We start from the raw sequence: 23,991 nt of genomic DNA, 5'->3' as shown, positions 1-23,991 counted from the left end.
GATATGTAGTGTTCTTTCTTCCTTGTTTCTTCAATTGCCAGCATTTTTTTAATAGAATTTTTTTTCCTGATTATAAAAATAATAAATTTCCATTGAGGAAAATCCTGAAAAGATTAAATAAGATTCACCTTAAGTCCCACCACCCAGAAATAACCACTGTTAACCTCTTACTGTCCAAAGATAAATATATTCCTAAATATACTTTATCTCGTGAACGTGCAGTTCTTACCTGTTTTCCCTACTGTTGTCATTGAGGCTAGTTTCAATATTTAAATGTTTATAAAGAATGCTACAGATAACATCTTTTTTTTTTTTTATTTTTTTTTAAAGATTTTATTTATTTATTTTTTCCCCCCAAAGCCCCAGTAGATAGTTGTGTATCATAGCTGCACATCCTTCTAGTTGCTGTATGTGGGACGCGGCCTCAGCATGGCCAGAGAAGCAGCGCGCCGGTGGGAGCCCGGGATCCGAACCCGGGTCGCCAGCAGTGGAGCGCACTCACTTAACCACCAAGCCACGGGGCCGGCCCTACAGATAACATCTTGATGGTTATCTTTGTGTTAACCTTTGTCTACATTTCTGATGATTTCTTTAAACTAGATCCTTTGTTAAAAATTTTTAATTATAAAGGCAGCCTCCTTAAATATTGTTTTTAACAAGGCAGTATCTAAACAAATAATGTCTGAAAGGCAGACATTATTACAATTCAGTGGGGAGGGATTACCTGTGAAAATGTTAACTCAATTTCAGCTTACTTGACCACAAAAAGGCAGATATATTTTTATTTTTTTTATTTATTTTTTTGTGACGAAGATCAGCCCTGAGCTAACATCTGCCAGTCCTCCGCTTTTTGCTGAGGAAAACTGGCCGTGAGCTAACATCCATGCCGATCTTCCTCCACTTCATGTGGAACGCCGCCACAGCATGGCCTGACAAGCGGTGCGCGCCCAGGCTCCGAACCCCGGCCGCCAGCAGCGGAGCACGCGCACTTAACCACTATGCCACGGGGCCGGCCTCTGGCAGATATATTTTTAGATAGATGTACTCAAAGTGTACCTCTCATTTTGCATTTGGAAATGTTCACTTAACATTTCATAACCATTTTTCTGTGTTTCCGTGTTTAGTAATTATGAACTAGTAAACTATCCCTAGCATTGGGCATTTAAGTTGTACACAGCTTTTTATAATCATATATAATGCTGTGCTGGACGCCTTTGCTTCTCTCTTAGCCTCATAAGAGAACACTTCCAAATAAATGGTTTGGGAAAGTTAGAACTTTAAAAAGTTCTAAAGGAGAACGGTGTATTTTCCTTCTTAAAATTTGATTAGGATCCTCTAAAAGTATCTTTAAAAAAAAAAGGCTTTATTGAGATATAATTCACATACCATAAATAACAGTTTTTCTCAGTCTTTGCTGCTTCTCCTTGATCTGTTTTTCTTTTTGATACAGAATTCCCTATGAGTGGGACCCAGAACATGGGCTGTTAGCATTTAAACCCTTCATTCTCTGAACAGGTTGTTGGTTGGTGACATTAACCAGAAATACTGTATGTCCGTTATCAGTTTTGTGTTCTGCGTGAGCTCTGAGAGCAAGCCCATTATGGAATTGGACAGTGAACCAAGACCAGTTCTGGTGGACCTTTGGAGAGGGGTTTTTAGATTCTACTCTTTTTTTTTTATTTATTTTTATCCCCCAAAGCCCCAGTAGATAGTTGTATATCATAGTTGCACAGCCTTCTAGTTGCTGTACGTGGGACGCGGCCTCAGCATGGCCGGAGAAGCGGTGCGTTGGTGCGCACCCGGGATCTGAACCCGGGCCGCCAGCAGCCGAGCGCGCGCGCTTAACCGCTAAGCCTCGGGGCCGGCCCTGGAGAGGGGTTTTTAAAAAGTATTTAACTCATGATATTACTGACATAAACCCTGTGATTTATAGGACATTCTGGTTGATCAGCTTTGGGAAGTGTTTACTATAAGAGTGGCATATGTAGGCATAGCTTCTCCAACATTCACATATATACACGCATCACCAGGGATCTTGGTAAAATGGGATTCTACTTTCGGGGATCTGGATAGGGTTATATTCTGCAGAGCTGATCCAAGTGGAACAGGACACGATTTTAGGTGACACTCAAACACAAGATCCTAAATTATGTCGAATGACATAGTAAGAGTTATCCTCCCCCCTTTTTTTTTGTTGGTGAGGAAGATTGGCCCTGAACTAACATCTGTTGCCAATCCTCCTCTTTTTGCTTGAGGACGATTGTCGCTGAGCTAACATCTGTGCCAGTCTTCCTCTATTTTGTATGTGGGATGCCGCCACAGCATGGCTTGATGAGCAGTGTGTAGGTCCACGCCCAGGATCCGAACCTGCAAACCCTGGGCTGCTGAAGCAGAGCACGCGAACTTAACCACTACACCACTGGGCTGGCCCCAAGAGTGATTCCCTTTTAAATTCTTTTGGTTCTTCTGACTATGTCACGGAGAATATTTGTTTGGTTCTAGTCTGTTTCTTAACTGTTTCTTGCTAAGTTTGCTTCTAACCAAGAGAGATCAGGCCTTAGGCCTTAGGTAAACTACAGTATCTAGCTAAAATTTAGTAACATTGTTGTGTGTCCTCATATTTATTTTCAGTTACTTTCTATTTACAACAAATGATACTAATTTTCCATTTATGAGAGTGATATAAAGTTTCTTTTGAAAATAAATTTGTGTTAGAAGAAAGTAGGTTTAAAGAAAGACCTTAAGTAAATAATAGTATGGGTGGTGTACGTGGATATGGCAAAAATTGTGAAGAGATAATCTGATGACTGACATTTAGAACATGCTGGTGTGGAAAAAAGGCCATGAACTTTGGAGCCCGGGAGACCTGATTTCTGCTTACCTTGTCACTTATTAACTCAGTGTGCCGTGTTACTTCCCTCTCCAAGTCTCAGGGTTTTTCTCATGTACATTGGGTCAGCGCAGAAGCACCTCCTGTGAACCAGGCACTGTGATGCTGTCCTCTGCTATTATTAGTGGTATTCTTACTATCAGTGGTATTCCCATTTTATGGATGAGGAAATAGACTCAGAGGACTGAAGGAATTTGCATGGAGTCCCAGAGCTGGGAATGGTAGGACTGGGTTTCAATCCCAGGTGTGTCTGCCTCTCTTTTTCATTATTCCAGGCCACCTCCCCCTTTTAAATCCAGATTTTGCTATGGCTCTCTACCCAGCTGAATGGCTGTCTGATTATAATGAAAAGTCATTGAGCACACCCATATTCACTACAGCATTATTCACAATATTCAAGAGGTGGAAGCTACCCAAATGTCCATGGATAGATAAATGGATAAAGAAAATGTGGTTTATACATACAGTGGGATGTTATTTAGCCTTAAAAAAGAGGGAGATCTTGTCACATGCTACAGCGTGGAGAATGGTGGTCTCCAGGGGCTGGGGAGAGGGGGGAAATGGGGAGTTGTTGTTTGATAGGTGTAGAGTTTCAGTTTGGCAAGATGAAAAAGTTCTAGAGATCTGTTACACAACAATGCAGATATAGTTAACACTATTGAACTGTACACTTAAAAATGGTTGAGGGTACATTTTATATTATGTGTTTTTTTCTTTTACCACAATTAAAAAGTTCTTAAAAGTTAAAAAGAAAGAAAGAAAAGCCATTGGTCAGAGGGCAAATTTTTTTTCATTTTTGGAGAATCTCGAGCATACGTAAAAATCGAGTACTGTAATGAACCATGAACCCACTACCCGGCTCCAGCGGTTCTCAGCACGTTGCAATTCTGTTTCACCTATAACCTCCCATCCGCTCGACCCCACCCCTGATTATTTTGATCCCAGATCCCAGTATTTATCTGAAAATACTTTTGTGTGTATCTCTCTTTTTTTTTTTTGTAAGGAAGATCAGCCCTGAGTTAACGTCCATGCCAATCCTCCTCTTTTTGCTGAGGAAGACTGGCCCCTGGGCTAACATCCATGCTGATCTTCCTCTACTTTATATGGGATGCCGCCACAGCATGGCCTGACAAGCGGTGCATCGGTGCACCCGGGATCTGGACCCCGGGCCGCCAGCAGCGGAGTGTGCACACTTACACCACGCCATGGGGCCGGCCCAGAACCTTCTTTAAAAAATACCGTTGTCAGGGCCGGCCCTGTGGCTTAGCGGTTAAGTGTGTGCGCTCCGCTGCTGGCTGCCCAGGTTCGGATCCCGGGCGTGCACCGACGCACCGCTTCTCCGGCCATGCTGAGGCCGTGTCCCATGTACAGCAACTAGAAGGATGTGCAACTATGACATACAACTATCTACTGGGGCTTTGGGGAAAAATAAATAAATAAAAATAAAAAAAAATACCGTTGTCACACCTAAAAAAGTAACGGTAATTCCTTATCATCATCTAATATCCAGTGTTCAAATGGCCTTGATTATCTCGTATGTTTTTTTAACAGTTGGTTTTTTTGAATCAAGATCCAGAAAAAGGTCCCCAGTCAAGGCCAAATGTTGTATTTGGTTGATTAAGTCTCTTACATCAGAGTGTAAATTTTTAGCAGAGAAACAACTTCATTTTTCTCCTCGATTAGTACATGGAAGGAGAAGTTCCTGGCAGGAAGGCTCTTCCTGCTTCATAGCTTTGTGGTGGTTCAGAGCGTGTGCTCTGTATATTGGGGTCGTGTGGGCCACAGGGTACCCTGTTGGTGGGGTTAAGTGGTACAGCCTAGGGAGGGGGTAGGATGCCGCCCTCTGTCTAAAGGAACATGTGTAGCGTTTCACCTCTAGGAATGAGTGCTGCTAATTACTCCCACCTGTAGCTAAGGGTGTAGTGTCAGGATATTCACTGCAGCATTGTTTGCAGTAGCAAAAGACCAGAAACCATCAGAAGGTCCCTCAGCAGGGGACTAATCAAATACATTATAAGACAACCATACCGTGGCATCTAGGCAGCTATTTAAAAGGAGGAAGGGAGATTGTCTCCAAGATCTGTAAAGATGGAGAATAGTGCATAGTACACTTCCACCTGAGTTTAAAAAAAAAAAAAAAGGTGAGGGGGCAATACAGATACATTAATGCTTGCATATTCGTTGAGTATCTCCCTAGGGGTAGGGGGAAGATTTTCTTGTTCACTGTACTCAACTTACAGCTAGAATTGTTTTAATCTATGCATATATTGATCCACACCTATGTATATGCATATGTGTGTGTGAGTTTAAAATAAGTTTATATATGGGTTTTAAAATAAGACAAACCTGGTTTTGACTCCTAACTGTTCCACTTAATTGCTCTGTGACCTTGGGCAAGTTAATTTCCCTGAGCCTTCCATCCTTATTTTTAAAACGGGGCTAATACCTATTCCTCATAAGGTGATTTTGAGGATTAGAAGAGAGATACACATTAACCTCTTGATTTACTGTGAATTGTGCCTATTGAATACAACAAAACCCCAGACCCACACTGATTCTAAATGAAAAGTGTCCTCTAAACTTGAATGTATTTTATGAATGTTTCACAGTTGGATACAAAAAAGGATTTCTTTCCCTCTCTTTTCTCCCTAGAGAAATACTTTCTTTGTCTGCCTGTTTGGGTCATCAAATGGCAGGGAGTGCATGGCGCCAGTCTGAATTCAGGGCAGACATTTAGTTGTTCGTGTTTCTTGTCTGTGACTTTTCTAGCTTTCTTCCCAGATAAGTAGCCTGTCTTTGTAAGACACTTAAGCTGAAATCAAGGTGCTAGACGTTTTTTCCCCAAAGAAAAAATAGCTTTATTGCCATCCCCCTGCTTGATTATAAGAAACAAAATATATGCACCTATCATAAAGGCCAGAGAAAGCAAAAAAAATCACTTGCAGGCTCACCCCTAGACATCAATAGTGCTGGCATTTCCTGAGTGTTTCCCGAGCATCTTGCACATGGCTAAGCATTTAATATTTATTAGCTTATTTAATCCTTAAAACAGATGTTTAAGGTAGGAGTTGTTATTAACCCCATTTTAAAGAAGAAACTATGACTTACGTAACTTTCTCAAGATTTTTTAGCTAAGTGGCAGAGTAGAAATTCAAACCCTGACCTGTTGAACACAAACTCTCGTGCTTTTAACTGTGACTTTACACTGTCTCTCCCACGACTTTCTCTGCACATGTGCATGTACACATGGAAACGTAAATCGCATCCTAGTAAGTCTTCTGTTTAGTAGCCTGCTCTTTTTCACTCAACAAAATATCATGAGCATCTTCCCACATGTAAATACCTGGAGGTTTGTTGCCATTCTTAATGACTGCGTAATTTCCCATTCTAGAGATGGGTCGTAATCTAATCAGTCCCTTACTGATGAGTATTGAAGTGGTTAGAGATGGTGCTGTGATAAACGTACATATGAACATGCATCCTGCACATGTATTCAGTTATTCAGTGATGTCCTTAAAGTAACTCCAAGACGTGGAGTTGCTGTTTCAAGGGAGGATTACATTTCAAGTGTTACATTTCAGCATATTGATTGCTCACCTGCTCTCAAATAATTTGTGCCCGTTTGAGATGCTGTGGCTCTCGTATGTAGACAGTTTGAAAGTTTTCAGACCGTTCACACAACTGTTTGGCTTACAAAAAAGATGACTTTATGTTTACGAACAGTGCCTGTAATAGCAGCTATATTTTATTAGTCTGTTATTTTGACATCTTTGCTCTGAATGCCTTTTAGGGCTGAGGCTACGTGACATGCTACATTGACATTAGGAAGTTAAAGATGCCACTGCTGTAGAACTTATAGAAGCTCTTTTATGAAGCTTCACCATAAAGTTGAGACAAGTAATTTTACTCCTAGGGCCCTTTGTTCATCAGTTAAAACATTTTAATTACCTTATATTTGTGGTGGTCAGTAAAAATGGATAGATGAAAAGAGGAAAATGAGTTTTATAATTTCACAAAATATTACCGTTTTGTGAAATTTCTCCTAATTTTTTCTTTTTTCCCCTAATTTTATTTTTCTGATTAGGTAATGTAGTCACATGATTCAAAACTTAAGAGGGGCCGGCCCGGTGGCATAGTGGGAAGTTGGCGCACTCTGCTTCGGTGGCCTGGGGTTTGCAGGTTCAGATCCCGGGTGCGGACCTATGCACTGCTTATCAAGCCGTGCTATGGCAGGCGTTCCACATATAAAGTAGAGGAAGATGGGCACGGATGTTAGCCCAGGGCCAATATGCTTCAGCAAAAAGAGGAGGATTGGCAACAGATGTTAGCTCAGGGCTAATCTTCTTCAAAAAAGAAAAAAAATAAAAAAACTTGCGATATAGAAAGGTATACAGTGAAACGTCTCCCTTCTACTCTTGGCCCTCAGCCACCCAGCTCTTTTCCCTACAGGCACCCGGGGTTGTTATCTGGCTCTTGCATTTCCCTCCATTTTTTTTTTTTAATTTTTTTTTTTTTTTTGTGAGGAAGATCAGCCCTGAGCTAACATCTGTGCTAATCCTCCTCTTTTTGCTGAGGAAGACTGGCTCTGAGCTAACATCTATTGCCAATTCTCCTCCTTTTTTTCTTCCCCAAAGCCCCAGTAGATAGTTGTATATCGTAGTTGCACATCCTTCTAGTTGCTGTATGTGGAATGCGGCCTCAGCATGGCCAGAGAAGCGGTGCGTCGGTGCGCGCCCGGGATCTGAACCCGGGCCGCCAGTAGCGGAATGCACGCACTTAACCGCTAAGCCACCGGGCCGGCCCTCCCTCCACATATTTTTTATGCACATATAAGCAAGTATAGAACTATTCCCTCAACACAACACAAATCCCATGTCCTTTTAAAAGTTCTGCAGGGCAGTGATGTTAGTTTTCAACTGGAAATGAATACCTTTGTTTTGAAAATTGTGTAACTCCCATTGTGGTAACTGGCCATCCTGAGCACCAGAGACCTAGAATTGGACTTGCTTTCTTGGCATGGTTCAGGGATTGCAAATAAGGAGTCCTGATACTTCAAAACAGTTAGCGATGGTTGTCAAAGAGAGTAGTATTGATGGCGATGAGGTGGATACAGAGTAGAAACAGCTGCTTCCCCTGAGAGAAACCTGCAGAGGGAGTTGGTTTGGGCTGGTTAACAGGGAGTCGCTTTTATCGCCTTGCCCGAGTGTTGCAGTGCTTTTCTTTTTTTTTTTTTATAATTTTATTTTTATTTCTTTCTTTTTCCCCAAAGCCCCAGTAGATAGTTGTATGTCATAGCTGCACATCCTTCTAGTTGCTGTATGTGGGACGCGGCCTCAGCATGGCCGGAGAAGCGGTGCGTCGGTGCGTGCCCGGGATCCGAACCCGGGCCGCCAGCAGTGGAGCCACGCACTTAACCGCCAAGCCACGGGGCCAGCCCTGCAGTGCTTTTCTGATGGCCGGTGTGATCTGTGGCTCGGCCTGCCTTTCACACACTCTGAGTCCTTGAACTCCAGGCCATGCAGTTGGCAGGTGATTGCCTAGTCTGATCTTAGAGGACATTGTGTTGGAATGTATTGATTCAAGATGTGTTAGTGTGCACTCTGTGCCCACAGATTGCTCCTCCTTGCAGGGATGTTTCTGGGGAATTGTGAAACTTTTATTTTTTTTCCCATTTGAAGATACCACATACTCATTAAAGAAAATTTGGGAAACACAGAAATGTTGAAGGAGTAGGGGAAATCACCTGTAGTCCCGTCACCCAAAGTGGACCACTATTGATGTTTTGATGTGTGTCTTATTTTTATACAATTGTGATTGCATGCATTCGATTTTGTAAAATGCTTTTTCATTTTATGATAAGCATTTTCCATGTCATTACAGAGCCGTGGTAAATGTCATTTAAAAAGATGGACCAGCATGGCAGGCCTTTCTTCCTCAGACCATATATACATGAATTTGGTCATAGACAGAGATGCCTACAGCAGCCAGGCAGGAAGTATAAATGAACAAAGCATACTGGGTGTGAGATAGTAGAGAGTGAGGGTTGGGGAGACTTGGAGAGGCTAGGTCCACCAGAGGCAGCTCTTGCTCAGGTCCCCAATGCTGCCACTCGGGGCACAGGCCTGGAGCTGTCAGATATTCCCATTCTCCCAGAGAAGCAGAAAATCTGTTTTTTAAAATGTGAAATTGGCGGTATTTTTTTTTTTGAGAAATTTTAAACATTCAGGGAATAATACAGGAAACAGCCAGAATTGACAGTCATTAACATTTTCTCTTATTTGCTTCAAGCCTCATTTCTCTGTTTTTTTTTTTAAGAGAAATGATAAAATATTACAGATAAAACTGAAGTATCCTTCCCATTTCTAGTCCCATTCTTTACACTTCACCCTGCCCAATTTGGGCAGCCACTATTATAAATTGTTGCATATCCTTCTATCTTATTTTTTATACAGTCAGGCGCCACTAATAGGAGATTGGGCTGGGCAGTTGTAGGAGAAATATAGTCATGTGCCATATAACGATATTTTGGTCAACAATGGACCGTATATACAACGGTGGTCCCGTAAGATTACTACCATACAGCCAGGTAGGTGTGTAGTGGGCTATACCATCTAGGTCTGTGTGAGTACACTCTGTGATATTCACACAACAATGAAATCGCCTGATGACACGTTTCTCAGAACGTGTCACTGTCCTTAAGTGACACGTGACTGTATTTAATAAATACATAAATGCGAATCCATGAGCACCATATTGTTTTATAAGTCTTTAATCATAGTTATCACTCTGCAGCTTGCTTTTTCACTCAACCTATTTATTTATCCATGTAAATATATATACCTCTGATTCAGGGTTGGCAAACTTTTCTGTAAAAGATCAGGTAGTAAATATTTTGGGTTTTGTGGGCCATACTGTCTCTACTGCAACCACTCAACTCTGCTATTTGGTAGCTACTGCAGCCAGAGATAATATGTAAACAAAAGGGCGTGGCTGTGTTATAGTGAAACTTTATTTACAAAAACAGACTGTGGGCCAGATTTGGCCTGTAGCTGTAGTTGGCTGACCCCTGCTCTAATTTATTCCTTTTTACTACTTAATAGTATACCGTCTATAATATGAATACAGTCACGCATTGCTTAACAACAGGAATATGTTCTGAGAAATGTGTCATTAGGTGATTTCGTCGTTGTGCGAACATCAAGTGTACTTACACAAACCTAGATGGTGTAGCCTACTACACACCTAGGCTATATGGTACCAATCTTATGGGACCACCGTCGTATATGCGGTCCATTGACTGAAATGTCATTATGTGGTGCATGACTGTATACCATGTTTTATCTTTATTTCTCCTATAAATGGATATTTAGGTTGTTTCCAGTTTTTCTACTATTTTAATGATGTTGCAGGAAGCATCCTTGTCCATGTTTCCTTGTGTGCACGTGCAAAGGATTTTCACCAGGACATACATGTATATAAGAGTGGAATTGCCGAGGTTTTTTTTCCCTTAACAATAGGTGGGCAAAATAAAATGCTTTAGGTAGAATATGAGCAGTTTGTGACCTCTGTCCTAGAATCTCTATAGGAAGCCCATAGTTATTGAGAATCCAATCCACACCTAGTTCTAGAATTTGAGGTAAGACTCCACGACAACTAGCAAAGGTAAGGGTTGAAGCCAAACATGAAAGAGTTGGAGAATAGTCTGGAAGAGTGCGGCTGCCCTGAGAAATGTGCCACTGATTTCCTCAGCAGACAAAAGAGATGAAGTTGGGGAAAAACTCACTTTTTCACATGTAGTAGCCATTCACACAGTGGTCGTTAACACTGGAATGACAAGTTCTAGCAGAAAAAGTCTTCAGGATGAAGGCGATCCTTCTTTCCTAGCAGTGCTGCGAGTTCCTTTAAAGATTTATCACTGTAATGAGACCAACTAGAAGAAGAAGAAGGAAGGTAATAAAGAAAGAGGATCAGGGCATCCTTCCAAGAAAACCCTCTCCTTTGAGGAGGACCCAGAGCAAGATTGTAAGCCCTCGTGGTAGGAAATTAAATTAGTCCATCTTCCTGAAATAGTATGTCAGTAATACATGACTAGCTCAGTCAAGTTCGGTGAGTTCAGAAAAGAAATGGTGTTCTGTGTTCTGTGGAGATTTAATTAAGGGGACTCAGGCTTTGGGAATTCCTTCTTTTTAAAAGATATTTCAGATTATTGTAGGTCATTATCATTCTTTTGTTTTTATCGTTTTGGAGAGCTCAAAAAATATACTGGGCTATAACAGCTGAACATCAGCAACTGAATGTCAAGGTCAGCCTGCTGCAGGCTTTTTTTTTTCCGAACAGGCTTGGGGACACAATCTTTAATAGGTAAAAGCTGGACAGCTCTGCCTCTTCAGGGGTAGGTAATGCAGAAGAATAGGTCCTCTCCACTGACCCATTCCCCACCTACCCCCTTAGGTTTCTTACTCCAAGTCTAGGATCCTGTCTAACCGTCCCATGCACTGCAGCAGACGCCCCCCAAAGGAAGCTCGGGGGACTGGGTTTGAGCTTGGCCCCTAGACAGCTTTTGCAGGCCTCTGTTGAAATGGAGGGAGGGACAGGCAAGGGATGGGCCACAGCTGTAGCTTGGGGGCTATTCCCCCGGAAAAGAAAAGGAGACGTAGTAGACAGACCTGCCATTCTAACATCTGGTTCTTTCTTCTCATCTGGCAAAATTCCAATAGCATCTAGAAGGTGATGAATGAAGGGCTGCTGTTTACATAGTTTTCTTTAAATGGCTTGAGATTTACTTCTAACTGAACATTGATTAGGTATTTGGATCTCAATTTAATCTGATTTTTTTTTTTGGGGGGGGTGATGACTACAAACTGAACCAGAGAAAATGTTAGTCTAGTGATTATGTTTAATGCATAAAATTAGGGCTCACTGGTATTCTCTGGAATGACCGTTTTACAAGGGTTTGGGATGAATCTGTTAAATAATTTTAATCTTGCTTTATATTAGTTCACAAAGAACTTCCACCTTTGTCAGTGCCTCTTAGTCTCACAATCATCCATAAGGAAGGAGAATTATCCTTGTTTTACAGAAAACAGGTTCAGAAAGGGTAAGATGTCTTCGGTTCTTTATTCTAGACATTTTATTACATGTAACAACTAGAAGAAATGTGAAAAGTAACTTTTTGTGTTTCCATGTGCTTAGCAGAAGAACAGTTCATGAGAGATCAGTGGGGGAAAATATTGACTCTCTCTATTTGTTAACCTGCAGCATATATGCCTAGAGTGGCCCATCACTGCTTCATATTCTCCCACCCTTTCGTTGGCAGGGAGTGGGTCATTCTCACAACTAAAAAGAATGTTGTTATCGCTGTTCTAAGTATCTATTAAAATAAAAATGCGTATATCCTGTGATCCAGCAATTCTACTTCTAGGAATTTATCCTTACATATATCCACACATGAAAGGACGTAGTCCTAGGTTTTTCACAGTAAAAGATCAGAAACAGCTTAAGTGCTAGAGTGGTGGTTAAATAAATTATGATGCTTCCATACAGTGAGATAGTTTGCTGCTGTCATAAAGAATAAGGCAGCTCTACATTTACTGAGGGAACAAACTCCAAGATATGTTGTTTAGTGAGACAAAGCAAGATGCAGGACACTGTGTATTACTGTATAGCATACTAGGCCGTGTAAAAAGGGAGGAGATAAGTATGTGTTAATACATATTTGCTTGTTATGCATAAACTACTCAAGAAGATGAAACATCTAATAACACTTGCCTTGTGGGCAGGGAACTGGGTAACGGGAGAACAGTTGAGGGAGAGGGACCTGTCACTGAAGGGCCTTTTGAATCAAGAACCGTGTGAATTACCTATTTTTAAAAACCCCCACACGGAGGTTTTCAGGAGTTTGAGGTCCTCATCTGTACCACTTTACTCTTATTGCTTGCTCCCTCCCGCTTCCCAAAGGACCCATTTAATCATCTTTTCTTTTTTTGTGAGGAATATTTGCCCCAAGCTAACATCCAGTGCCAATCCTCCTCTTTTTTGCTGAGGAAGACTGGCCCTGGGCTAACATCCATGCCCATCTTCCTCTACTTTGTATGGGACTCCGCCACAGCATGGCTTGACAAGCGGTGCGCGCCTGGGATCCGAACCTGGGAACCCTGGGCCGCCGAAGCGGAGCGCAAGCACTTAATTGCTGCTCCACCGGGCCGGCCCCTAATCATCTTTTCTTCTGCTCCTTGAGTTTTCTGGCACTAAGTGAAGTTCTCTTTTTTGTTTTTACTTTAAAATTTTTTAACACCTAATTTCTTATTTGCATTCAAATTCTAAGTTCACTGATCCGATAGGTGCTTTCTATGTAATGCATTATACCACATCCTCATTTATTTGAACACATTGGCACAAACCAGTTTTTATTGATGATTTTAGAATTGAAAAATATTATCAGCACAAAAGAGGCAATTCAAACAGTACAAATAAATGAATATACAGTGAAAGTTTTTTTCTCTCTGCCTAGACCTCCGAGACCCCTGTTCCCATAGTTCCCCTGCTGAGGCTGCCACTGTTATCATTTTTACACGTATACTTCTAATAAAATTGTATGCCTAACATGCATGTATCCTGCTTCTCACATACTGTATAAATTATACTATACACACTGTTCCTCACCTACTTTTTTCACTTAACAACATATCTTGGTATAGGATTACATTTAGATTAGCACATTCTTTTAAATAACTTCATAGGATTCCACTGTATATTAAATAAATATTTGTTTAATAAGTCCCCTCTGAGTCCACGATCTGTTGCTACCACAAATAGTACCACAACAGATATCCTTGTCCATATGTCTTGGTACAAGACAATGCATCTGTAGGATAAATTCTTAAGAGTACAACTACTCAAAAGGTATGTATATTTAAAATTTTAATAGATAGTTCCAAATTGCTCTATGTAAAGATTTTAGTGGTTCAACAGGATATAAGATTATCCAGGCTTTTAAAAGGTTTCCAGCTACCTCAGCCTATAGTTTAAGATAAAATGTTGGTTGAAGGGAAGACAGACTAGTTAACACTATTGGTGGATGAGAGTGTTTATTTTTCCACTGAAGCTGGTTAAAATCCCATGAGGAGATACACAGTATAGTAAAGCTATTAAATGTAGCCATCAGAAGGTTAGCAAGATGAAGGTGGCTTGGATATGTCAGCTGCTATTGAGCAGCCTCCAGTGACAACTGTACTATCCTTACTTACTTTTGCTTTTTTTCTAGGACCTTAGCATCCTGAGACATTTTGGATTCAGAGCCCTCAAGATTGACCCGGTGCTAGTTCATCATGTCCAAGTTAAAAAGCTCAGAGTCAGTCAGGGTGGTGGTTCGCTGTCGGCCCATGAATGGCAAGGAAAGGGCTGCTTCGTATGACAAGGTGGTGGATGTGGATGTGAAGCTGGGGCAGGTGTCTGTGAAGAACCCCAAAGGAGTGGCCCATGAAATGCCCAAGACCTTCACCTTTGATGCAGTCTATGACTGGAATGCCAAGCAGTTTGAACTCTACGATGAGACCTTCCGACCGCTCGTGGACTCCGTCCTGCAGGGTTTCAATGGGACGATTTTTGCCTATGGACAAACCGGGACTGGGAAAACCTACACAATGGAAGGAGTCCGTGGTGACCCTGAAAAAAGAGGGGTCATCCCTAACTCATTTGATCACATCTTCACCCATATCTCTCGATCCCAGAATCAACAGTACCTGGTCAGGGCTTCTTACTTAGAGATCTACCAGGAGGAGATCCGAGATCTGCTCTCAAAGGATCAGACCAAAAGGCTGGAGCTCAAAGAGAGGCCTGACACTGGAGTGTATGTGAAAGACCTATCTTCCTTTGTCACCAAGAGTGTGAAGGAAATAGAGCACGTGATGAATGTGGGGAACCAGAACCGTTCTGTCGGTGCTACCAACATGAACGAGCACAGTTCGCGTTCTCATGCGATTTTTGTTATCACTATTGAGTGCAGCGAGGTGGGCCTTGATGGAGAAAACCATATCCGTGTAGGGAAATTGAACCTTGTAGATCTTGCTGGTAGTGAACGGCAAGCCAAGACCGGTGCGCAAGGGGAAAGATTGAAGGAAGCGACCAAGATCAACCTGTCCCTTTCAGCCTTGGGAAATGTCATCTCTGCCCTGGTGGACGGCAAAAGCACTCACATTCCGTATCGGGACTCAAAACTTACCAGGCTCCTCCAAGATTCTCTCGGTGGCAATGCTAAAACTGTGATGGTAGCCAACGTGGGGCCTGCCTCTTACAATGTAGAAGAGACTCTGACCACTCTGAGATATGCTAACCGTGCCAAAAACATTAAGAACAAGCCAAGGGTCAATGAGGACCCTAAAGATGCCCTCCTTCGAGAATTCCAGGAAGAGATTGCTCGGCTCAAGGCCCAGCTGGAAAAACGGTCCATTGGCAGGAGGAAGAGGCGAGAGAAGCGGAGGGAAGGTGGTGGCAGCGGTGGGGGTGGGGAAGAGGAGGAGGAGGAGGGAGAAGAGGGTGAAGAGGAAGGGGATGATAAGGATGATTACTGGAGGGAACAGCAAGAAAAACTGGAAATCGAGAAGCGGGCCATTGTAGAGGACCACAGCTTGGTTGCAGAGGAGAAGATGAGGCTGCTGAAGGAGAAGGAGAAAAAGATGGAGGACCTGCGGCGGGAGAAGGATGCTGCTGAGATGCTGGGCGCCAAAATTAAGGTACTGTACCCTTCCTTAGGCCCTTCCTTTTTTCTTTCAAATCTTTTTGTTTTATCAAAGAAATTATATGAGGGATGATGTCTCTCTTGGTTTTGCGTTCCCAACCCCTCCATGATATCCAGTGCCCAATAAACATTTGTTGAATTGAACTGAATGAAGAAAAACTATTTTTTCAAATTAAAAAAAATTAAATGTTGGATTCATAGTAAGAATAATTATTACATATGTGCAAGGTATAAAAAAACAGCACTAAAACTAACATCCATATACACCCCACCCCAGTGTAAAAAGTAGAACAGCATCCATATCTTTACAAGCTCTTTGTGCCCCCCACCTCTCCCAGGGGTAACCATTATCTTGGATTTAGTGTTTATTGTTTCCTTGCTTTTCTTTGTAGTTTTCCCATATAAGTATATATCTCTAAATAAAAGATAGTTTTAGTTTCACATAATTTTTACTTTTATATGGAATCCCACTGCTGCCATTTGCTTTTATTTGCTCAATGTTATGTTAAAGAGATTTATGCATATTGATGCCTGTAGCTGTGATTCATTCATTATTACTGTTCTGAGAATTCCGTGGTATTCCATTCTCCTGATGGTGTGGGTTGTTTCCATTTTTTGCTATGAATGTTCTTGTACTTGGCTCCAGGAGAACATGTATGTGCAAGAACTTCTTGTCTGGCACCGTTAGGTCCTAGAGTATGTGCACCTTCAACTTTACTAGATAATGTCTTGTTTTCTAAGGTGGACGTGTGAATTGAAGCTTCCGAGAGTAGGGTGTGAGTTCTGGTTGCTCCTCCTCCTTACCAGCACTTGTGATTATCAGACTTTAATCTTTGTATATCTGTTGGATATAAAATGGTATCTCATTGTGGTTTTAATATGCAGTGCCCTGATTACACAAGATATAGAATAGTTCCATCACCCCCCAAATGCTCCCTTGTAGTCAACCCCTTCCCCCAACCTCCAACCCCCATGTGCTGGTGGCTGAGTGGTGTTCTCGAGTGTGGAGGCTCCCCTGTGTTGAGTCTTCTTTCTGGTGGCAGTATACAATTCCATCAGGTGCCTGGACCCTGGGTTGCCACAGGGATTTAATGGCAGAGGAGAGTGCAAAGCTAGCCCTGGAAGTCTGAGGATGACCACTGCCTGACTACAAGCCAGAATTCCTTTGAAGTGTTGGGTTCCATCTCATTGAATTTATGCGCTTTGATTTCTACTCTAAAATGTGTCTGTGTTTATTAATTTAAAAATGACAAGTGATCTCTTTCTTGCCTCCCATTCCCCCACTATATGAAGCTGTACTTTGTTTGTCTGTGGCTTCATAGTAGTCCTTTCACAGAACTGGGCACTATTTTACTTCAGAGGCAGGGGTCCTTTCCAGGACTTTCATGACCTGATGTGAGAATGGAGTCATATACAACACAATTAGGAGGTAACTTTGTTCCAGGGAGGGGCTCACTACGGGATTCCATTATGTCACATGTCACTTCACCCCTCCTCACTCCTACGCTTGAAGTGTAACTGGGTGTGCCCATGTTTGATTTGCGTGCTATTTTGTAGGATCACATCTGTTATTCAAGCCCGGGAACACCCAGACCCTCTAAACAACCTAGGATATTTCGGCAACTCTTAGAAGCCGAGTGTGGCAAGACTCAGCATTACCTCAAGGTCACTGAATCTCCTACACATTTTGTTTATGGGAGAATGACATTACTTCTGTCTTTCTCAATCCCCTGATGCTGTAAAATCATAGGACAAAAGAATTTTAGAGCTGGAAGGGTGTGTGTGTGGGGTTAGTAATTAATCCAGGCCCTTCGTTTTGAGAGAAGAGAAACAGTTTCAAGGGCTCACTGAAAGATGGCAGCAGGGCTACAGTTAATGTTTGTACGTTTCTTAAAAGCAAGGTTGTAGGGCCGGCCCCGTGGCTTAGCGGTTAAGTGCGTGCGCTCCGCTGCTGGGGGCCCGGGTTCAGATCCCGGGCGCACACCGACATCCTGCTTCTCCAGCCATGCTGAGGCCGCGTCCCACATGCAGCGGCTAGAAGGAAGTGCAGCTATGACATACAACTATCTACTGGAGCTTTGGGGGAAATAATAAATAAAATTAAAAAAAAAAAAAAGCAAGGTTGTGGAGTTTCTGGATTCCAAGCTTTTCAAGTGCAAATCATTCCCATGGCTTCAGCCACCGTCTAACTGCTGAAGGCCCTCAATCTGTATAACAAGCTCAGAGCTGTCTCCTAACATCCAAGCCCAATAGCCTCTGCCTGCTGGACACTTCCATGGAGATGCCCACAGCCACCAGAGCCTGCTCCTGCCTGCCTTTTCTCAGTCCAGCCAGACTCCTAAGAGTTATCGTTGCTAGCTGCCCCTCCCTCTCCCTTAGGGCCCAGTCAGTCCTAAGGCCTCTGAATCCTGCCTCATCAGGATCTCTTGGAGCCATCCACTTTGCCCTCCTCTGCCACTACTGCCCTGGCCCGGGCCTGGACCCCCAAACAGCCTTCTGTCTGGTCTCCCTCCACCCAGCCTGCCCTTTTCCAATCCTTCTTCCTGTTGCAGGGGAGTAATGTTTCTAAAACACATCTCTGATTGTGTACCCTCATGCTCAAAGAGCCAGTCAGTGGTTCCTGTGGTTCTCGGGATCAAGTTTAGTCTCCCTTAACAGGGCTTGGAGGTTTTTGAACTGACCCCTGATTGTTTTGCCAACTTCGTGTATCACCACTCTCTACCCTACCCTCTCACAAAAAATTTCTTTTCTTAGCTAATTCCTGTTTTTACTTCAGTACTCTGTGTTGATGTCCCTTGAGACAGGAAACTTTCCCTGACTCCCTCCAAAAGCCTAAATTCTCCCTCCAGTGTGCCTCTCCCATTATTTCTGTCTCTTCCTCATGATGGCTTCTGACTCCATATGGTAAGAGGCTGCTTACTTGTCTGTGGCCCTCAGTGGACTCTCAGCTTGGTAACCCCAGTACAAGCACATAGGAGGTGCTTAATATATTCCAGGTGGGGTTAATACTTTATGTAAATGAACCAAAAAAATATTTTTTTAAAGAAAGCTGAAATTCATGTATGTCTGGAGAAGCTGTATCTCCAGTGTTTCCAAGGTAAAGCCTGCATGGAGCCATCTTAGCCCCACCCCAGTGATGGGAAGAGCACAGCTGAGCACCATATATTTTTCTCCAGAGTTCACCCCCTTTGGCTCCATCCTGAGCTCTTGATCTTTTGCGGGCCTCTCTGTGAGGAGATACGTTCTGAGGGAGACCATTCACGAGATGGATTCTACTTGTTTCTCACTCAGGCCATGGAGAGTAAGCTGCTTGTTGGAGGAAAAAATATAGTAGATCATACAAATGAACAGCAGAAAATCCTGGAGCAGAAGCGGCAGGAAATTGCAGAGCAGGTAACTTTTCATTCCTTTTTGGGGAGAATGGGGTGGGGCAAGGTGCATTAGTGCTACGGAGCAAATATCTCTTGTATTAGACTCTTCAAAGGGAATGGAAATGAGATGTGTTGGCCCTTTCCTAGTGGGAGACTCAGATCTGGAGCAGCCAGCCCTGTGTTCTTGTACAGACATTGTCTCTAGGCAAGCTGATGAATTCTGTGATGTTGCTCAGAAACGTCGGGAAAGAGAAATCCAGCAACAGATGGAAAGTCGAGATGAGGAGACCTTGGAACTGAAAGAGACATACAGCTCATTGCAGCAAGAGGTGGACATCAAGACCAAAAAACTCAAAAAGGTATAAAAGGAACGAGGCCGGGCAGAGGCGTCTTGAGACCTGGGGGAAAGGGAGAACTCTGTTGTCTGGAGGGCCGGCCTCCTCACCTGCCTCTCCCCTCTGTTCCAGCTCTTCTCCAAGCTCCAGGCGGTGAAGGCAGAGATCCATGACCTCCAGGAGGAGCACATCAAGGAGCGTCAGGAGCTGGAGCAGACCCAGAATGAGCTCACCAGGGAGCTGAAACTCAAGTAAGTTCTGTGCCTTCCATGGCACCCCGAGCCGCTTGCCAGGTCCTTGTCCGTTAAGTGAGAAACCAGTCCTTGAGGACAGGGCCCCTGCCTTCTTCTCTCCAGCTCATCTCCTGCCACCTTGTCTGTCTTCTGTTTATTCCTGAGAAAGTCACCCTCTGTCTCTGGGTCCCCTCTGTTACCTGAATGACTTCACCAGATGATTTCTCGAGTTTCCTTCCACCCTCCCTTGAATGTTTTAAAGGCTCTGGCCTCACCTCTATCAATTGATAAGAGGGAATCTTTCATTAACTAGAATTTTCTGAATGGTATAATGAACACCCAAATACCCTCATCCAGATTCTTTTGTCATCTATCTTTCATAAAAACATTTTAAAGCAAATCTTACCTCATGTTATCTCACTCCTACATACTTACGTACATAACCACAATGCTATTTTTAAGAAAGCTTTATTGAGATATAATTCATGTATCATACAATTCACCTATTTAAAGTATGCAAGTCAATTTTTCTAAAAAAATAGGGCCGGCCCTGTGGCTTAGCAGTTAAGTGCAGGCGCTCTGCTACTGGCGGCCCGGGTTCGGATCCCGGGCGCGCACCGATGCACTGCTTCTCCGGCCATGCTGAGGCCGCGTCCCACATACAGCAACTAGAAGGATGTGCAGCTATGACACACAACTATCTACTGGGGCTTTGGGGGAAAAATAAATAAATAAAATTATTTAAAAAAAATATATTTACAGGGTTGTAAAACCATCCCCACAATCTAATTTTAGAACATTTTTGTCCCCCTCCCCCAAAAGAAACGTGTACCAGTTAGCAGTCACTCCTCATTACTCCCTCCTACAGCCCTAAGAAACTACTAATCTGCTTTCTATCTGTATAAATTTGTCAATTCTGGACATTTCATATAAATAGAATCATACAATGTGTTGTCTTTTGTGACTGGTTTCTTTCACTTAACATGATGTTTTTAAGGATCATCCTTGTTGATCCTTGTTGATCATCCATGTTGAAGTAGCATGTCAGTACTTCATTCTTTTTTATGGCCAAATAATATTGTATTTATGGATATACCACATTTTATTTATCCATTTATCAGTTAATGGACATTTGGGTTGTTTCCAGTCTTTCGCTATTATGAATAATGCTGCTATGAACATTCACGTGCAAGTTTTTTATGGACATGTTTTCATTTCTCCGGGATATGTACCTAGGAGTGGAATTGCTAAGTCATATGGTACCTCTATGTTTAGCTTTTTGAGAAACTGCCGAATTGTTTTCCAAAATGGCTGCATTATTTTACATTTCCACCACGAATTTCTCCACATCCTTGATGACATGTGTTATTGTAATACATTTTATTATAGTCATCCTACTGGGTGTGAAGTAGTATCTCATTGTGTTTTTGATTTGCATTTCCCTAATGACTAATGATGTTGAGCATCTTTTCATGTGTTTATTGGCCATTAGTATATATTCTTTGGAGAAATGTGTGTTCAGATCCTTTGCCCATTTTAAAATTGGGTTATTTTTTGGGCCGGCCCCGTGGCTTAGCAGTTAAGTGCGCGCGCTCTGCTGCTGGTGGCCCGGGTTCGGATCCCGGGCACGCACCGACACACCGCTTCTCCGCCATGCTGAGGCCGTGTCCCACATACAGCAACTAGAAGGATGTGAAACTATGACATACAACTATCTACTGGGGCTTTGGGGGAAAAATAAATTAAAAAATAAATAAATAAATAAAATAAAATTGGGTTATTTTTAACCCAATTTTAACTTTTTATTATTATTAATAAAATAAATAAAGAACTCTTTATATATTCTGGATACAAGTCTCTTATCAGATATATGATTTGCAAATATTTTCTCCCATTCTTGTCTTTTTACTTTCGTGATGGTGTTTTGTTTACAGCACAAAAGATTTTAATTTTGATGTAGCCCAATTAATCTATATTTTCTTTTATTGCTTGAACTTTTGCTGTTGTATGTAAATTTGTCTGTTCTGGACATTGCATATAAATTTATAAATGGAGTAATGTGGCCTTTTGTGACTGGCTTCTTTCACTTAGTATAGTGTTTTCAAGGGTCATCCATGTTGTAGCATGTATCAATAGTTCATTCTTTTTTATGGTCAAATAATATTATATTGTATGAATATACCACATTTTATTTATCCATTCATCAGTTGATGGATATTTGGGTTGTTTCTACTTTTTAGCTATTATGAATAATGCTGCTGTGAATATTTGTGTACAAGTTTTGCTGCGGACTTATGTTTTCAGTTCTCTTAGGTCATCTAAGAGTCTTACAGTTTTAGGTCTTACATTTAGGACTATAATCCATTTTGAGTTAGTTTTTGCGTATGGTCTGAGGTAGGGTTTCAAGTACGTTCTTCTGCGTGTGGATATCCAGTTGTCCCAGCACCGTTTGTTGAAAAGGCACTGTCTCTCATTGTCTTTGCATGCTTGTCGCAAATCAGTTGACCATAGATGTAAGGGTTTATTTCTGAACTGTCAATGCTGTTCCATTGATCTGTATGTCTGTCCTCATGCCAATACCACCCTGTCTTGATTACTTAGCTTTGTAGTAAGTTTTGAAATGAGGAAGTGTGAGTACTCTAATTTTGTTGTTCTTTTTCAAGATTGTTTTTGGCTATTCAGGGTCCCCTGCATTTCCATATATATTTTAAGATCATCTTGTCAATTTCTGCAAAAAAGCCAGCTGGGATTTTGTTTTTTTTTGTTTGTTTGTTTGTTTTTTTGTTTTAAAGATTTTATTTATTCAGTTTTTTCCCCCCAAAGCCCCAGTAGATAGTTGTATGTCATAGGTTCACATCCTTCTAGTTGCTGTACGTGGGACTCGGCCTCGCGTTGGACGGAGAAGTGGTGCCTCGGGGCGCTCCCGGGATCCGACCCCGGGCCGTCAGCATCAGAGCGTGCGCACTTAACCGCTAAGCCACGGAGCCGGCCCCCCAGCTGGGATTTTGATAGGGACTGTGTTGAATCTGTAGATTGATTTGAAGAGTATTGTCATCTTAACAATATTAAGTGTTCTGATCCATGAACATGGATATCTTTTCATTTATTTAGATCCTCTTTAATTTCTGTCAAGAATGTTTTGTAGTTTTCAGTGCACAAGTCTTTGCACTTCTTTTGTTAAATTTATACCTAAGTATTTTTTTTTAAGCCATTGTATATGGAATTGTTTTCTTAATTTTATTTTCAAAATGTTTATTGCTAGTGTATAGAAATACAATTGACTTTTATATACACAATGATATCTTTCCACCTAGCAAAATTGACAATAAGTTTCTTAGAATTATCTCATACCCTGTCCATACTTAGATTTTCTTGATTTGTTCATGTTAAAATCTACATAAGAACCACATATTGCATTTGGTTATTATGTCTCTTAAGCTTATTTTAATCTGGAGTACTCCCCTTTCCTTTTAAAAACTTTTTTCATGGTTGACTTGTTGAAAAAGGTGGGTCAGATAGCCTGTAGAAATATCCCACATTCTGGATTTGTCTGCTTCTCCATGGTGTCATTTAGCTTGTGTCTCTATCTTCCTTATTTCCATTTAACTGAAAGCATGCTCTGAAGCACTGGTTCTCAACCTTGGCTGCATGCTGAAATCATCTTTAAAATCATCGTTTTTAAAAATAGTGATGCTTGGGCCCCACCCGAGAGATTCTGATTTAATTGGTCTAGGGCAGATTTGGTACCTTAAACTTTTATTTATTTATTCCCCCAAAGCCCCAGTAGATAGTTGTATGTCATAGCTGCACATCCTTCTAGTTGCTGTATGTGGGACGTGGCCTCAGCATGGCTGGAGAAGCGGTGCGTCGGTGCGTGCCCGGGATCTGAACCTGGGCCGCCAGTAGCGGAGCGTGCACACTTAACCGCTAAGCCACGGGGCTGGCCCGGATTTGGTACCTTAAACTTGAGCAGGCACCATATCACCTGAAGGGCTTGTTAAACACAGGTTGCTGGGCCCCGCACCTAGAGAGTCTGATTCAGTACGGCTGGGTTGGGGCCTGAGAATTTGCATTTCTAACAAGTTCCAGTTGTTGCTCCTGCTGGTTTGGTGAACATACTTTGAGAACCATTGGTCTCTCTTGAGGTCTGGGCAGGATATGTTTCAGAACTCTCTAAGTGATATTAATTTGCAGCCTGGCTTGAGAATCGCTGAGCTAATGGTTTCAACCAACAATGATCTTTGGATCCCCATTATTTCATTACGGGTTGCAGAATGGTGTTTTTCTATATCAGTCCTTCCACAGAATTAGCTAGAATTTTTCTTTAAGGAAGAACTTTTCAGAGGAATTCTTTTAATGACCGAGTTTTAAATTCGAAAAGGAGCCCTTAAAATTAAATATGTGTCAGTCCTCTTTCTAGGTAACT

The 23,991-nt window shown here is 42.0% G+C and overlaps 1 protein-coding gene across 2 annotated transcripts in view; it reads left to right on the top strand.

Annotated features, from left to right (window-relative positions):
• Positions 1–23,991, top strand: part of KIF3B (kinesin family member 3B) — a 36,669-nt gene that overhangs the window by 5,625 nt on the left and 7,053 nt on the right. For both annotated transcript variants that reach the window (XM_004442481.3, XM_087445426.1), the window contains exons 2-5: positions 14,154–15,621; positions 18,918–19,019; positions 19,234–19,356; positions 19,465–19,583. In XM_004442481.3, coding sequence (XP_004442538.1) covers positions 14,218–15,621; positions 18,918–19,019; positions 19,234–19,356; positions 19,465–19,583 — 1,748 coding nt within the window. In that variant the 5' untranslated portion in view covers positions 14,154–14,217. The remainder of the gene's footprint in view (positions 1–14,153; positions 15,622–18,917; positions 19,020–19,233; positions 19,357–19,464; positions 19,584–23,991) is intronic.

This window comes from Ceratotherium simum, chromosome 21 (genome assembly GCF_057802395.1).
Source record: "Ceratotherium simum simum isolate JZ-2026a chromosome 21, ASM5780239v1, whole genome shotgun sequence".
Classification (NCBI taxonomy): Eukaryota; Metazoa; Chordata; class Mammalia; order Perissodactyla; family Rhinocerotidae; genus Ceratotherium; species Ceratotherium simum.
The sequence above is the reverse complement of the archived record's forward strand: the minus strand, read 5'-3'. Positions and strand labels throughout refer to the sequence as shown.